The 18433-nt window shown below is 38.0% G+C and overlaps 1 protein-coding gene across 1 annotated transcript in view; it reads left to right on the plus strand.

Annotated features, from left to right (window-relative positions):
* Positions 1-14188, plus strand: part of LOC104896619 (ABC transporter G family member 7) — a 33810-nt gene extending 19622 nt beyond the window's left edge. The window contains exons 9-12 of the mRNA XM_010683383.3: positions 9273-9485; positions 9635-9719; positions 13481-13823; positions 13893-14188. Of these exons, the coding sequence (XP_010681685.2) occupies positions 9273-9485; positions 9635-9719; positions 13481-13823; positions 13893-13903 (652 nt within the window). The 3' untranslated portion in view covers positions 13904-14188. The remainder of the gene's footprint in view (positions 1-9272; positions 9486-9634; positions 9720-13480; positions 13824-13892) is intronic.
* Positions 14189-18433: the final 4245 nt, after the last annotated feature.

Raw genomic sequence — 18433 nt, forward strand, 5'->3', positions numbered from 1 at the left:
GGCGAAATCCACCCGGTCGGGCGACGGTCATTCAACTTCTACGACAGAAAAGCAAATCCGCCCGGTCGGGCGCGCAAGCGATTTTGGATCTTTTCTCGCCCGGTTGACCGGGCTAACATTCCTTGCATTTTGGTGAAAAATTGATTTCGCCCGGTCGGGCAAAACCGCCCGATCGACCGGGCGGAGAAACATTGATTTTGCGTCAACTTGTGAAGGCTGTATCTCTCAAACCAGATGTCGGATTGGGGCGTGTGACCTATCATTGGAAAGCCCTTGAAATCTAGTTTCTAACCCAACTGGAATTTCTTGATTATCAATTGTATATCAAAAGTTATAGCATTGTGATCCTTGAGCAATATATCTTCATCTTCCATGATTGATAAGCTTGATCTTAGGTAATCATAATCAATTTGCATCGAAGTAACCTGAAAATTATCAAAACACGCAAACGGGGAGTAGTAGAGCACAACTTACGTAATTCATTCCATTATGCACCTAAATGCTCTAAAAGGAGTTCTAAATGCAATAAAAATGCATCTAAAAACTATATATATATATGACATATCAAACTCTCCCAAGTTAAACATTTGCTTGTCCTCAAGCAAATAAGACATGAACATGAATATGATTGCTTCACCCCTTTATATATAAAAACAGAGATTAAATCTTTTGTAAAGCTCATCAATCATTCAAGCAGGCATAATTCATATTCAACTGTTCAGATTACTCTATTTACCAATCGCCCAAATAACCAATCAAATGCAGCTGCCTTATATGACATACAAATCTCGAAAAGGCACTCACTGGGGTGTCACTCCTCTCGACATTTTTGTGGCAGGCAAAAGATGTGCCCGATCACTCACCATCCCAACCATAATAACCCTTCCCACTCACACTCTCATGTGTTTAGAAAGGTGATAATGTCACTCAACCTAATCATGTCGACTCAATTAGCGAATGTACTCTTTAACCTTGACAAACTGACCACATCGATCCGATAGACAATGTCAGCGCAAGCTCAAGAGGACTTTTTCAGGGTTGTAATGGGGCTTAAGTATGGGTATGGATTATGTATGGGAAATGTGGTGGAAAAACCAAGAATAGGGGAGCACAAGTTACTAGAAGTATCAACCTGAATATAGCCAATAACAGTGTCCCAATTCTATAAATCACAAAATTTTCAATAAACTCATCCTTAAAGCAGTGTGATGAATTTTTTTTTTCTTTGCAAGCACTTGTAAAAGAAAGAATTTTTGACTTTTTGTTCGTTTCTTCTTTTTCAATCTTTCTTTTTCTTTCTCTTTGCATTTTTTTTCAAACCATAATCACATGTATTTCACCTCATTCTTTTCTTTTTCTCAACTTTTGTACCTTAATACAATCATCTCCATCCAAAGTAACTCATAAAAACTATCTCAGATACTAACTCAAACATATGCTCCCCCAAGCTAGGCTTGGGATTAATATCAAAACAAGGGCCATGGGAATGTAATGAGGTTTAGTAACCTGAAATAGTCATTAGGCTCAGCGGGGCTAAAAAGGATAAAAGTATATCACAAAAATCACTTTAAGGCTCAAAAAGCAGACAAAAGAACGCCTCTATCACAACAATTGCCACAAGCATTCAGATATCAATGCGTACGATGTCAAAGTCAAGATCAGTCAGCTAATGAGGAACTAACACACAAGAAAACAGAATGGATATAGAAATGAATCCATTGGCAAGAATGAATCCTCACAGTCTAACCAATTCAAGTATGCAGTCAAGATAAGCGCTTTATTATCAAAACTCATTGAGGGTCAAGGCATTTAGAGTTCACATTCCAGCATCACAATCTCAAGTGCCCAACTATCCAGATAAAGAGCCCAAATTACTTTCAAAGAAATCATGGGGCACAAGAAGCAATCACATCAATCCAGTCAAATCGTATTTTTGGTATTTTTTCAGCAATATGTTTTGTTTTTTTTTTTTTTCTGAAAGCAAATAAATCTGGCCTAAGAAAGCAAAAAATCTACACTAAAAGGTAGTAAAAGAGAGAAAATACATACAAAAATCCTCCCCCAAGCTGAACGTGGCAATGTCCTCAGTGCCGCAAGATGAACTATAGGACTATGCTTAGAGGAAAAATTAATGTTAGTACGCTCCCGCTCGCTCACTCTCTAAAAGGGAAAAATGAAAAAAATAATAAGAAAAAAAAGAAAAAAGAAAAGAAAAAAAACTACGGGTTGCCTCCCGCTTAGCGCTGGTTTATAAAGGTCCCGCACGACCATATTACCTCCTCAATCTCAAATCGGAGGGGCTTGGCAATGAGTCCCCCCCTCATCAAACATTTTCCTCCGCAGCAATTTTGCTCAAGCATAGGAGACTTAACAGCATTGGTTAGTTTAAAAGTGACATTATCATCACCAACACTCAAAGTTAAAGACCCGGACTTGACATCTATAACAGCACCAGCAGTACACAAAAATGGCCTACCAAGAATAATAGGAATTTGGGCATCCTCCTCCATATCAAGCACCACAAAATCAACAGGAATATAAAACTTTCCCACCCTAACAGGGACGTCTTCTAAAACACCTAGAGGGTATTTTATAGAACGATCGGCCATTTGCAAAGTAATTTGAGTGCACTTAAGTGCTCCCATATTCAGTTTCTTATAAACAGATAAAGGCATGACAGACACAGAAGCACCTAAATCACACAATGCCTTATCTATAAATAATGCGCCTACATGGCAAGGGATGGAAAAACTACCAGGATCCTTCAACTTAGGTGGGGTTTTATTTTGTAAAACAGCACTACACTCTTCAGTTAGAGCGACTCAATCTACCCCATCAAAGTCTTTCTTCTTAGTAATCATGTCTTTTAAAAACTTAGCATAAACAGGCACTTGAGAAATAAGTTCAGTAAAAGGAATTGTTACCTCAAGGTTCTTGACCATAGTCAAGAACTTACCAAGTTGTTGATCGACCTTCGACTTCTGCATCCTATGGGAAAAGGTAGCCTTGGTGTAATAGGCGTTTCAGAAACCTTTTCCTTCCGCTTTCCTGTCTGATCTTCCTTAGCTAGTTCGACCTTAGACATCGAACTCTTCTCTGCTTCTTTCTCTACCACATTTTTCTCCTTGCTAGGAGCAGCATCATCAATGGGCATGGGAGGAGCATCATAAACAGTGCCGCTACGAAGTGTAACGGCATTGACAGTCTCCTTTGGGATGGGTTGTCCCGGCAGTAACCTGGTTGCCTCTGTGCATTATTTTCGGCCACTTGAGCAAGTTGAGTCTCCAAGTGTTTGGTAGTGTTCTTCAACTCCTTGATGCTCTCCTCATGATTTTTCTGCATAGAAACCATCATTTTCATTAGATCAGACATAGTAGGTTCTTGAGAGTTGACATTCTGAGAAGCTTGATGTGAAGGCCTAATGAAACCAGGAGGGGGTTTCTGAGGAGCCCCTTGATAATATTGTTGTCTAGCAGCATGTGGTGGTTTGGTAGGAAGATTGTGGTGGAGGTTGAGGATTATGAACATTGTTGTTCTTGTAGGAAAAATTAGGATGATCTCTCCAACCTGGGTTGTATGTGTTAGAGTATGGGTTGTGTGGAAAAAACATTTGCATGCGCCATTTGATTCGAATCAGGTTGATTGTAGCAACAATCATGACCAAAGTGGCCTTGAACACCACACACTTCACAAAATGAAGAAGTAATAGGAGCCATGGAGGACATCGCATTAATACTCATAGGTGGAATACTAGACTGTAAAGATTTCAGTGAGTCCATCTTCATGCTCAACTGGGCTACTTGTGAAGACAACAAGGCATATGCATCAACATCCAACTTTTTCTTTGTAATACTCCTGGAGGAACTATGATCATTCGCCGCTAAGTTGGCCAGGAAATTATACCCTTCATCTAACCCCTTATCTAGAAGACACCCCCTGCAATGAATCAATCGTGCTCTTGATATGAGTTGTAGACCATTGTAGAATGCTTGGGTGATGAACCACTTATCCAGATTGTGGTGTGGGCATTCTTTCTGCAGATCCTTGAACCTATTCCATGCTTCCTTCAGTGTTTCATGGGTTCTTGTTGGAAGGTGGCAAGCTTATGTCTTATTTCTGCAGTCTTTGGTGGGTGGGTAGTACTCTTTCAGGAATGCTTCAGATATAGCACTCCACTCAGTTTCATTGACATGGTTCAACCACTTTTGTGCCTTGTCCTTTAATGAAAACTCGAATACCATGACCTTCAACTGATCAGGAGTGACCCCTTGGTGCTTAACGGTACGACAGAGTTGTTGAAACCGTTGTAAATGATTTGCAGGGTCTTCAGATGGATGCCCACCAAACTGATTCTGCTGGATCATATTAATGAGGGCAGGCTTGATTTCGAAGTTGACTGCTTGTATATCAGGCATAGTAGGGCTGTGGGAACATTGCCAGGAGAAGGTACCCCATAAGACTTTAGTGACTTAGGAGACATGATTGATTCTGTTGGTTCTTCCGTGGTTTTTCCCTGATTAGAGACTGCTTTTTCTTCTTTTGTGTCTTCTTGAGCTGCCGGATGGTTTTCTCAAGATCAGGATCAGTGGAACTGGAGTACCTGTTCTTTTAGACCTGGGCATAAAAGAAACAAAGAAAATATGTGCAGTGAGATGGCCTCAATTGGAACTTAAAGTTCCAATGAGACAACGAAAATAGTTAAATAATTAATCAGAAAACTATAGAAACTAGCCGTCTCCCCGGCAACGGCGCCAAAAACTTGATGTGTTTTAAAATATACCGCAAGTGCACGGTGTCTGTTTAGCAGAAACTGGCAAATACGGGTCGATCCACAGGGAGAGGAGTTCTACAGATTTGTGTCAATTATCTAACTATTTGCAGAGAGTAAATGATTGAGTAATTAATAACTAAACTAGTAAACTAGAACGCAAAAAATGGATTATATCAAATAATTAAAAACCTAGGGCAATCGATCGGTCCACCATATGCTTATACCAGTTTAATTCAATATAATATAGTTCAACAACACTTGGATTGAGTTCGAATAAATGAAGTAATTCGTTAATCCTTGGTCGGCATTAACAACTCCTAGATTAACATATGCCAGTATGGTCGCTCAACATAATCAAATCTACTATTGTAATAAGCCTCTAATGAATATGATCTTTCGATTCTAATTCTTATTAGCTAAATATAACTCATGATATTGCGCAATTACGAATTAAACAAGTATAACAAATCAATAGGAATTATTCTAATTCAATCCAATTATTAAAACATCAAATTACAACAAAAAGGTATAAACATGGCTTCCCTCTCTAAACCCTAGAAATAGACTACTCACTCATGATGATATTAAACGCAATAAACATAATCAAAGTAAAAGAATTCATAAAATTAAACTAAGTAGAGAAGAATACCAAATGATTCAAGAACGAAGGAAAAGGAAATCGACGATCTATATAATCTTCCAATGTAAAAGTTCAACAAAACTAGAGAGAATAAACTAAGTATTTTGGCCCTAAAAACGTAGAAAATAAGATGGTCCTTTCGGAAATATAAAAAAACCTATTTATACTTCTTACAAAACCGGCTAAAAAACCCGAAAAAACGCGTCCCGAGAAACCGCCCGGTCGACCGGGCGAAATCCACCCGGTCGGGCGACGGTCATTCAACTTCTACGACAGAAAAGCAAATCCGCCCAGTCAACCAGGCGAATCCGCCCGGTCGGGCGCGCAAGCGATTTTGGATCTTATCTCGCCCGGTTGACCGGGCTAACATTCCTTGCATTTTGGTGAAAAATTGATTTCGCCCGGTCGGGCAAAACCGCCCGGTCGACCGGGCGGAGAAACAGTGATTTTGCGTCAACTTGTGAAGGCTGTATCTCTCAAACCAGATGTCGGATTGGGGCGTGTGACCTATCATTGGAAAGCCCTTGAAATCTAGTTTCTAACCCAACTGGAATTTCTTGATTATCAATTGTATATCAAAAGTTATGGCCAAAATAGTGAACAGGTGTCAGTTTTGACACTTCGTTGACTAACTCTTTGCTTCATTCTAACTCGAAATTGTCCCGAATGGATGCATTGTGATCCTTGAGCAATATATCTTCATCTTCCATGATTGATAAGCTTGATCTTAGGTAATCATAATCAATTTGCATCGAAGTAACCTGAAAATTATCAAAACACGCAAACGGGGAGTAGTAGAGCACAACTTACGTAATTCATTCTATTATGCACCTAAATGCTCTAAAAGGAGTTCTAAATGCAATCAAAATGCATCTAAAAACTTTATATATGTGACATATCAATTACCAAACAAGTCATAGACATACTTAAAAAACCTTTGAAGAAAGAATCGTTCTTGATGTTACGAGATTGTCTAGGTCTTTGCACTTACAGTAGTCTGGTTTGAGGGGGCATGTTAAAATAGTGAACCAACCCATAAGTAGTAAATGCTCTATAGTCTATATTATCAATGGTTAAAATAAAGAATGTTGTGTGAAGCTCCTACTAGAGGAGTAATTACGGAAGAAATATTACGATGTTTTGGCATATATAGATACTTTGTATTACAATATAAGCTGCAGCAGTAGTAGCTACACCATATAATAGATTAGAATATAATTTTATTATTACCGTTATATTTATCTCTCTCTTTGTATGAGGTCTAATAATTAATTATTAGGTAGCTGTTGAAAATTGAAATGTTAATGAGCACCAAACTTAGTTAGTAGTGTAAATTAAGTTATTATTAATATTTATATAGAAGTATGTGCAAGGAACCCACTTGATTCCCCTATCTTATTGATATATGCAGGAAGACAGTCAATGGATAACTAGTTAATTTCCTCAAGTAGTTACAGCAAGTGGGAGATAGGGGGTAGAAGGGGAATTGCCTAAGATGTCAGTGGGAATGGTGGGAATTGTGGAGTGCTAATAAATGATGGGAAATGATCATGTAATAAATGCTGAAGGAATGTAAGAGAGTGCATTGTTTTGAAAAGTAGAGAGAAATACATTATTGTAAGATCCCCACCTCTCAAAGTGTGAGTGAATTATAATTGAATGAGGTCACCTTTAGCTAGCTATACAACCTAATCTATCCCCTAGCCTTTTTTATTTCTATCATTTCATGTTCTTGTTACTTTTGATCAGTTTCTAGCTTTACTTTCCAGTTTCCATTGTCCCTTTTCCTGTGAAGAGAACAGTAAATTGCTGTATAAGTTGTGGTGATCCATGATTCAGATCAGTTTGGAATGACGAATTATGACTATAAATCTCTAGAGCTGGTAGTGGGATGTACGAGAGTTACAGTATTTCTTGCCATGTGATTCTGTGGCTTCTGGTTTTATGGTTCGAAAGAAATGATAATCTTTTGTAAGAGACTGTCCTTTGCACATTTGCATGGGATTGAGTTCTATCTCTTGCCGCTTTGTGGTCTCAAACTGCTGGTCTTCATGGGGTAATTTCTCTTGTCAATTGTTCAATGTGATTAGCATGCTCCTCTTTTGGGTAGTTGTGCTTGTCAATCTCTCTGATTTTTTAGATTTTTTGCACTTTTACATTAAAGTAGTGTTTGGCATCATGGATTTGATTTCAATTTCATAATTTCAGTTCTGGAAATTTAAATGCAATATTTAATTCCATTTTTTTTTGGAAAAAGCTAGGAAAATTCAGTGTGGTGTTTGGAGTTTCCATTCCGAAATAGGGGAAAAATTGCTACTAGAACCCCCCCTTCCCTCTGCCCCCACCTCCAGCGTCACCTTCTCTCCTGCCACTGCCCACTGTCACCTTCTATCACCGCCCGCCGCTAGGTTGACATTATCTTAGTGGAGAGAGAGGAGTGAGAGGAGAAAAGCGAGATTGACGGATTTTATGGTCTAGGACTCTAGGCTTGTTTGGTAAATAGTATGAAGTTGCACAACTGCAAATTCTTGAAATTCCGAAACATGGCCATTTGGGCCAATTCTAAGATTTGAAATGAAATACTAGTTTCTGAACAGGCCATAATGGAATCCTAATTTATTTAATTATTTCATGTATTGTAAAGGCTGAAGGTTAGATGGGGGAATTGGATAAGGAGATTTCTTTCTTTAACTGGCTATCACTTTGTCCTTTCGGTTTTACTCTGCCAGTGGACATCTATGCTTATTGCTTATAATTTTGCTACTCAGGTGGTTCATATCTTTGTCAATCATGAGTCTGATTCTTCAAAATAGTAGGAAACCTAGGAAAAATTAGATGTATACGTGATGGACACTGTTTTCAAGTCAAAACACTTGTGATGATTTTGATATGGCCAATTTGGCTCAACCCTGAATTCCTTCAAGTTTCTATTTGTTTTCTCAAATCTACATTTTTTTCTTGGGTTTTACGGGTGTTAGGTTTAATGTCCAAATATGAAACCAATAGAGATGCAAGTATACAACACAAGTCCCCCCAATACCACAACAAACATTTCATAAGGTATAACTCTACATCATTTCTTCTTCTTTTCGTTAATCAAGTCAATGTGCTCCTTCCTTTGGTTCCAGAAACTCCTATTAAGCACTTTGTCTACAAGTCATTAATTACTCAAGCTAAAGTGCAAAAACTGTGATGATTATTTATGCAAAAATTTAGGATGAAGGAGGACAGAATGAAGTGGGACGATGAATCTACCAGTAATGAATTCCGATCACTCGGCCCTGCATATCCCAAAAAAATATCACACAAATGTCTCCATTTGAAAACATATGTTTTCCTTAAACATCATTGGATTTATTTACCCTTGTTTAAACACAACAGTATACTCATTGAGATATCAGATATCGTTATACCTCCAAGGAAAAAGTAATTTAGTTCTTCATGTCTACAATTCAATATATATAGGACTGGATGCAATTTTTTATTTTAATTTCCTGTTATAACTTATAGAGTGTCTCATTCTTGGCAGCCCTGGTAACTGATTTGGCAATTTCCTTAGAGTCAATCTCCATGACATTAGTTACTCACTTGCTATAATCGAACTATATCTTTATGGGTGATGAACTTTGTACTTTAGCAGGACTAGAATACTGATCCTTGTTTTGCAGAAGTTTTGCTGATCATTGTAGTTCTGAAAAATCACTTTTCTGTGCAATCCTTTAGTTTCCATGACGGAGTATGTATCTGTGAATTTATAAGCTTACTGTTTCTAGTCTTTTCAAGTGCCACTTAGCAAAATGTTAAGAGTGACAACATCTTTAGTGCTAATATTTGCTGACTTTTGAAACCCATAACTTGTAGATTCGAGAAGTTCTGTGGAATTGTAACTGTTGAGTCTTTTGCTGCATCTGCTATGGGTCTAACTGTTGGAGCCATGGTTCCATCCACTGAAGCAGCTATGGCAGTTGGACCATCTCTTATGACTGTCTTCATTGTATTCGGAGGCTACTACGTCAATGCAGACAACACGCCTCTTGTTTTTCGCTGGATTCCTCGGGTGTCCCTGATAAGATGGTATTGTATTATCTCTCTCGAGATCAATCTGTTTCTTTAGGCAGGGAAACAGTTGATCGATAAATCATGTACACTGTGACGATTGTGTTATTATTTTGCATATCGTATATGCAGCTTTGGTAATCAATCAACTCCCTGTCTATTTGTAGGGCTTTTCAAGGACTATGTATCAATGAATTTAAAGGCCTGCAATTTGAGCATCAACATCCATTTGATCTTCAAACTGGAGAACAGGTATCAACAATACAAAATCTATGTTTTAGATTTCTAAAATATCAAGGCTCTGTTGGTAATAAGAACCGAAGAACCTAAAGCCTTTAGTTGCTAAAGGAAAATTGAAACACAAGACCACTGATGATTCTTGAATGTAGTATTTTAAGATGAGGTGGAGAATTATGGTTTAGGGGTTGATGTTTGATTGTTTCCATGACTTACCATTGTATGCTTTTAGGTTCCGTTTCCTTCCAAATCTTTGTTTGCTTGCTTCTGTTTGCTCTGGCATCCTCACTGAGTCTAAATGCTACACAAGAGTTGAAGGATCTATAAAGAACCGACCTCATGTCTTTTAGATTCACATGCTAATTTGCGGCAAACCAGTTCCTAACATTTCTATTTTTCATCAACCGAGTCTGTAAACTCAAATCAAATTTTGCTCGCAGGATTCCATAAAAATATCTTTTTAAGTAAGATGAACTCCTCCAAAAGATGTAAAGGTGACAAATATTTTATTACTCCCCTCGTCCCATAATATAGTGCTTACTTCTTTCTTTTCACGGGAATTAAGGAGATTAAATGGAGTAGTAGGATTCTCAAAAAAAAAAAATCTAATACAATACTTCTGTTTTGGAACTACTCCCTTCATTTTCTTTTTCCTTAAAAAAAATCAAAAAGCAATAAAGATTCTTTGGAATGGTGCAAATCAATAAATAGGAGCACACATTTTTAAAGAGATGTAGGAATACTTTGGGAAGTTTGTGTAAAAATTGAGACAATTTAGTCAAAACAAATTAATAAAAAATGAAGTAGGAACAATATTTTGGGACACCCAAAATAGAATGTACGCACTATATTATGGGATGAAGGGAGTATCAGCTAGTTATATACTGTGACTAAGGATATGAAATGGAGGTTAATCAGTAATCTGAGCTGGATAGCTCATCCGTATGTGGTAAGTGGTTATCTTGGAAGTTTGGTGTTGGTGGAATTTAGATATTGGCGCCAACATTCCAACTCTTTAAGATGTGTCTCGGGCACGGTTTTTCCCCGTAGCTGACCCATACTCGGAGATATGACAAGCAGGAGCACTTGTGCTTCATTGGCTAAAACTATTGTCGTATGCTGATCATTGGAGGATGAAGGGAGCTTAAGTAGACTTGTTTTATATAGTTTTGGACGAAATGATGAGTCGAAGTGTGTGCATAACTGCATATGCAGACCTGACCTGACCCAAAAAAACAATCATCTCAACCCAACTTGACCCAAAATCAACCCGACACCTCAGTTGTCTAGTGAATTCAAGATCTTAAATCAAACCGCAGTTGACACATGGACAACCAGAATCTTGAGACATCCCACTAAATTAGGGACCCAAACCGAAATCGTAACCGACTTACGATGCTCCAATACCCGATATAACCTGATAGGACCACTATCGTACCTTATTCAACTTCAACCCTACACTTTTGAGTTTGACCTGACTCAACAATAACCAGAACTAATTCAACCTGACGTATGTTTGACCCTACCGACTATTTGATCAGATATATTTCACGACCTAATATCAACCCGACTTGTATGTGCATGTGAACTGTTATACTCCATCTGTCTCAACTTAATTGTCACAAACCATTTTGGCACAACTTTTAAGAAAAGTGAAAATGTAGAAAGAAAGAAGTGGGTGGTTGGGTAGTTGCATGGCCTATATGTAAAGAATGAGTATGGAGAAAAAGATTGTCATAAAAGGTCTGAGGGAATAAATTTGGACAACGCGGAAAAGGAAACAGTGAATTAATTTGGGACGAAGGGAGTAATAATTAATACTCTCGACTATGTCATCAATGGTATTTTTGTCATCAATGAAATATTGATACATTTTTTTAAGAGTTTAAGTGGACATCAAAAAACGTGTCTTTATTTTCTTCTATAACATACTTCCTCCGTTTAGAAATAGTTGCACCATTTCTATTTTGTGCACTATTCACATCTTACACTTAGATTGTCTTTGGTGATTTATATTTTAGGAAAAACATAGTCATGTGGGATCTTGTTAGATTTGTCTCGGTGTAAAATTTTTTAATATCAACTTTTTATAATTTTTACTTATTGATAATAATAGATATTAATGGTTGAAATCATACATCGGCATGCGTGAAAAGTAGAAACGGTGCAACTATTTCTAAACGGAGGAAGTACTTCTTAAAGGGTAAATGATATGATATAGAAAACAAAACTGTCGAGAAATGGGATGAGCATATAAAGAGATGCAAATATATGATTATTTTACCAATAATTATCATACTTAAAAGTTAGTTTCCGGTTTGTAATTACAAGGAGTCTTTAGGCCAATAATTTTAGATGTGACACTTTTTCATATGAAAGAATCTAATATTGAATCACACCTAAACTAACCAGACCTGCAGACCCTAATCTAAACTCACTTGACAAAATAAAAAAGCAAAATACTTATTCTATGAAGAACCCTAACTTGGAACAAGCTTAACAGCACTTGTTATGACTTATGCTCTAATTCGAACATGATTTGAACTTTACATGTTCATAAAAACAACTTAAAGGATCCAAATTGAAGTTGTTCGGACCCGAAAATTATGGGATTTCAAGTTAAACCAACATAAGATGAAGACTTGACCAGAACTGAATTTTAATGGACCAAATAATGATCCAATCCAAAATCTCCTAGAAACGGAGATAAACCGTCATTGACCTGCCCTGAACACAAATTAATTTAACCTGATCCCGAAATGGTTTGAACAGAACATGCCCTGGCTTGAACCAAACTCAAACCCGGAGGATTAATGACCCATATTGATCTGTCACTAATCTGAATCGAGAAGATATGCACGTTGACCTTACCCGAAAATTTCCAACCTGGACACCCGAATTGACAGCTTTATTCATGTGTTTGATTTACTAAGCGTACAGGAAACAAAAACTACCCTCTATCCTGAAAAGATTTCCCGATTTTTCATTTTGGTTTGTCCCTATGAGATTGCTTAGTTTTCTTTTCCAGAACTCCAGTAACATGGTTCCGACGTGACAACCCTTCTCTGCTTTTCATATAACTCATATGCAAACATACAAAACTACCTACCAACTCAATACAACTGACAAAAAGTAAATGAAGGGATATAGAGCTCACAGCAAGGGAAGGAAGGAGTATCTGTCTAATATAGTGATTGAATGTGAGGAATGGATATTGATGTTTTTTATGCTCGTCAAAAGGCTCAGAACAGCAGCAAAGGAGCTTGAAATCTAATTGAGTTCCTCCTTCATTTCTCTAGTAAAGCAAGCTCCAAATCTACAAAAGATATATGTGAAAGAAACAAAATAAATAAGCTGTCATTATAGTTTGCACTTTGCACATCGTACTCTATCTTAGGACAAAAACCTTCTTGTACCTTTCTATTATCTTATCCGTTTGGTCAAATACCTGCTAGCATTCTCTAGATTATTGAATTCCTGGGGATAATTTGTCTGCATAACAAGTGGCAAAATCAGTAAGACATCTTATCAGTTGTCACCTGTTATCTGGGTGGTAAACTCACGAGCAAGTCTGATTTGGTTTCGTAAATTCCTAGTGGGATTCTAGTCACTTTCACATATTTTTTGTTGCAGGTGTGCTGAATGGAAAATATTTCTCAGTTAGATAGATTGTGAATTTGTGATGGTTTTCTTGTAATGTGATTTGACATTGAAATGCCATTTTGTACGTTTCTCGGCTTCATCTGTACTTTTCATAATTTAAGATCAACCTGCAGGCACTGGAACGGCTGTCATTCGCTGGCAGTCAAATTAAAGAGACTTTGGTGGCGCAAAGCAGGATATTGCTATTTTGGTATTGCACCACTTACCTTCTACTGGAGAAGAAAAGACCGAAGTACCAGCCACTTGAGGCTCCTTTCCAAGATAAAGTGTATGAAGTGTTACCATCGGATACCACAGACGAGAAAAGAGGGCAGCCTCTATCTGAGCAAATTGAAGTGAAAGAGCAGCCTATACCTGAGAAAGTTGAGGGGAAAGAGGAGCCTCTATCCAAGCAAGTCGAGGAGAAAGAGGAGCTTGAATCTCAGGCAGATCAAATTCGACCATTTGTCCTGGAAGGTTTGTAGAGTCTTGGGTATATTAATATTGGCATACAATCGGAAGCAATTATTTTTTTATCTCATACAGGTGCTAAGTAAAGAGGAGATACTTTTGCACTGAAGGAGGCGGTTATGCCTACCCTGGTCAGAGAAGATGTCTAGCCAGCAAGCTATTCTGCCCAACTTCATAAAGTAGAAAAAGGATAGTTGCCTGTAACTCTGAACATTCTGAAAGACCATGATAAGCTTTGATTTGAACATAGTGCTTGTAACATTGTACAGAATCACTAAGAATTTTGTCAATTCTGGTGTTTAAACTGGTTCACTCGTAATGTGGTGGCATTCTATTGTCTTTATTATTTGAGGAGCTTGATTTCACTTTCACGTTCAGTTATTAGAGTAATCAAGCCTTGATGTGTGACTTTGGAACTGAGGAAGGTAAATTTATGTAGAGGGATGATGCTCTCGGTTTGGTGGTCTAGAATGGCCGTTTTCCAATCACTTGGTCAGAAGTATAGTAGTATTCTTAGAATTCTCTCTGCAAATTGTCAACAAAGCACATCAAATTCGTGCTAACTGTTCAGATACACTCAAACAAATTCGACTGAGATTCAAGCTTTTGTCAGCTCTTGTTCGAATACACTCAAACATAATTTAAACTCAATTTGACGTTGACAAACTGTCATCCTACACTCAAACTCAGGTTGACGTTGACAAAACGTCACTCTACACTTAGCTTTAGGTCGACATCAACACGCTATATATATTTTGACTCAAAATTTGTGTATACAAATTTTGGCACACATGGTGGGATTATTGCTGCCTCTCATCTCTGTTTCATTATCAACAACAAATTTGAAAATGACCTCGAGGAAGAACATTTTTCAATCTGTTGAAAACTTTGCTAACGCCTCGTTAAAATCAGTAACGTTATGTGACTTTATGGATGACATGACTTGTTTTTTGCACAAGAGGAATGAAGAAAGATGTTGTCATTGCTTCTTTTATGGTGACCTCAGTTAAAACCATTGAGGAACAACTCTTTGTAATGAACATCCTACTACAAAAATTGATGACGGACGCAGAGGAAAAGGATGCTCAAATCAAACTCCAAAACGAGCAAATTGCTGCCCTCAATGAGAAACTTAGTAGAATCCCAGGTGACACATCATCAAGCCAGGGTGGTCATGAAATCCACCAGCAACTCGATAACTTGAATTGCTAATAATTCATGCTGTCAAGAATCAACTTAGGCAAAGCACTCAAGGTATTCATCACTATTATGTAAAGCCTTATACCAAGAGAATTGATAAGTTGCAAATGCCTTTTGGCTACCAGCCCAAAAGTTTCAACAATTCGATGAGAAAAGAAACCCTAAACAACACATTGCTCACTTGGTAGAAACATGCAACAATGCTGGTACCACAATCGATTTCCTCGTCAAATAATTCGTACGTTCTCTTAAAGGGACGACCTTTGATTGGTACACCGATCTGCCTTTACAATCCATCAATAGTTGGGATCAAATGGAGGAGAGTTTCTAAACAGGTTCTATACCACTCGACATACTATCAGCATGGTTGAGTTGACTAAGACTTGCCAATGGAATGATGAGCCCGTCATTGACTACATTAATCGTTGGCGTGCTTTGAGCATGCAATGTAAAGATAATTTGTCTGAAACTTCTGCAGTGGAAATGTGCATCCAAGGGATGCATTGCGATTTGACTTACATCTTGCAAGGGATCAAACTCAAAACATTTGAAGAACTAGCAAGTAAAGCGCACGATATGGAGCTTATCAGACTCATATGATGCATCAATGGAGGATCCGTCGACGCCATGATTGTGAAAATTATTCTATGTGAAAGATGTTGGGGGCATGAAAACAGAACCACGTTGATACAAACAAAAGATATGGGATAAACATATATTAGTATTACTCTTATGATATTCTTATGATATTCTTGTAATATCTCAATTCTTTTTACTTTTATATGATTGTTCTTGGAAGTAGAGGAAAAAATATATGTTATTCCCTATGTATGGGATAAACAAAGAGGTCATGCTGCATTGGCCAGCAAATAGTAGTATTATGTGTATTATATTTCTTTTAATGAGTAATTTTGTTAACTGATGATTAACCATATGAGAGACATGTATTACTTTGAAGAACTTCTTTTGGAAGGAAAAACGGTCCCTGATTTTATAGATGATATTGTTGAGGCCAGTGGTATTAATGCATTTGACTGGGAGCCATGGGTCAGTGAGGAACCCTACCAAATTCTGTTAGCTTTAATTCACCTTCCTCAGACACCCAAATACCAAATCCTCCATGATAAGTACGCTAATGTAGTCCTACCCACTGGGGAATGGAACAGAGATAATCATGAGTTCCAGGGAGTTTGGTTAGCCACTATTCTTCATTTTGGCACCGAGTTAATGTATATAGAAATAGATGGAGCCCAAAGGGGTGGGGATGCCATTGATATTGACCTACCTAGCCCAGTATCCACAATTTCTTCAGTTGATAGTATGGGATATGAAGGTTCATCTGAGCCTGATAGCCCAGAATATACCCCTCGGAATACCCAGGCCAATATGATTATATGGCTATTGACGAGTTGGAGAATGTTATTGAGGCGGGCTACCCAGAGTTTGAAGTCTCCAGTAACCAGAGGAATATATAGTTTTGTTTCGGCCATGAAACGGCCTAGTTGTCTTAAGAATATTTTGATACACTCAAATGTTCTAGTAGTTGTTATGAATAAGGCCTCATATTTGGCCGTGATGTACGAAATATGTGATTGCTATATTTTGAACTAGTTATATTGACATGGTTATTTATTGAATTGTTTGGTAGATAGACAGTAATTCTCTGAATGTTTATATATGTATATTTACTCAAACACTTTTACTCCTAGCAGAATGGCAGAAAGAAGGAGGAGTATGGGTTCTATGGTTAGAAGGCTAGCAAAGATCACTAGAAACATCACTCAAGTGATAGCTAATCAAGAAACCAAGCAGAGTGAGACTGATAGTTTTGGTGAGGTCTTTAAGAGGGTAGCAGCTGTCAAACCTCCGACTTACCATGGGAAAGAGGACCCAGCTAGCTTAGAAAACTGGATCCGAGAATTTGATAAGCTTTTTGATGCCATAGTGTGCCCTGAAAACCTTAGATTAATAATGTTGTTTATTATTTGAGAGATGAGGCAGACCTTGGTGGAAACAACGAAAAATGATCTTTTAGAGGATCCGAACTTTGGGTGGGACGAGTTTAAAGAAGCCCTGAGGATAAGTTTTATCCTGCGTACTTAAGGAAGCAAAAGGCTATGGAGTTCACCAATCTGAGAATGGGGACTATGTCTGTTAATGAGTATTATAGCAAATTTTTGGAGTTGATGAGGTTCGCACCTGAGATAGTACCATCTGAGACTTTAAGGCCCAAAGGTTTGAGCAAGGGTTAACCTTAACTCTCCAAAGTAAGCTAGGAGGAGTAACTTTTGAGACTCTTGATGAAATTTATGGTAGAGCTGCTCACTTATATGGATTAAAGGAAGAGAGATTGAAGGGACTTCCTTGGGGAAAAGAGGAAGTATAACAACAATGGGAACCAACAAATTGGAGATAAGAAGCCTAAGCCAATGGTGGATTTAACCAAACTGAGAAAGATAATAGGTACCTAGTCGGAAGCCTAATGGGAACCAAGGAATGGGAAGAAAGCTGAGAGAACCTTTTTCTGCAAAAGGTGTGATAAGAACACCCTGGAAAAGATTCAAGGCAACTTGGTGACATGCCATTATTGTCAGAAATTGGGGCACCGTGAATATGAGTGCTTTAGAAAAGCTGGTGGAGAACCTGCAGTAAACCTGACCCGAGTAGTAAGGCACCTCAGAATGATCAACAGAAGTTAGCTTCTTCCAATGCTGGTGTTAAACCAGGGATGGGAAATCAGTCTAAAGGCAGAGTTTTTGTCATGAACCGCCGTGAGGCTCAGAATGTTTCTGAGGTAGTAGTTGGAACCTTTTTCATTAATTCCTTATTTGTCAAAGTGTTATTTGATTCATGAGCATCTCATTCATTTATTTCTAGCACTTTAGTAGACAAGCTCCAGTTAAGCAGTCCAGTGTCTATTTCATTAGAAATTGCATTGCCATCAGGGGAAATGTTTAATTGTACTAGGTTGCATAGTCAAGTACCTTTAGTGATAGTTGGGGGTGAACTTTCCATCCGACTTAGTTGAGTTTGATTTTCAGACCTCGATGTGTTTTGGGGATGATTGGTTGGGAAGATTCAAGGCTCAATTGATTGTGAGGCCCAGAAGGTGTCCTTAGTCGGTCCTAAGAAAGAAAGGGTGACTTATAGGAAGCTTGGGAAGGAGAAGGGAATGAAGATAGTGTCTGCGATGAGAATTCAATCTTATGTGAAGAAGGGGTGTCCGTTATTCTTATGTGGAGTTCAGAGGATTGAAAAGGAAGATGAGAATAGGGAGATCCAGTCGTATCTGAGTTTCCTGATGTGTTTCCTGAAGAGATACCGGTTGCCACCGGTTAGGGATCTTGAGTTCACCGTAGAACTTGATGCCAGGAACCGGACCTATTTCAAAGGCTCCTATAGAATGGCTCCAGCTG

Source organism: Beta vulgaris, chromosome 6 (assembly GCF_026745355.1).
Source record: "Beta vulgaris subsp. vulgaris cultivar EL10 chromosome 6, EL10.2, whole genome shotgun sequence".
Classification (NCBI taxonomy): Eukaryota; Viridiplantae; Streptophyta; class Magnoliopsida; order Caryophyllales; family Amaranthaceae; genus Beta; species Beta vulgaris.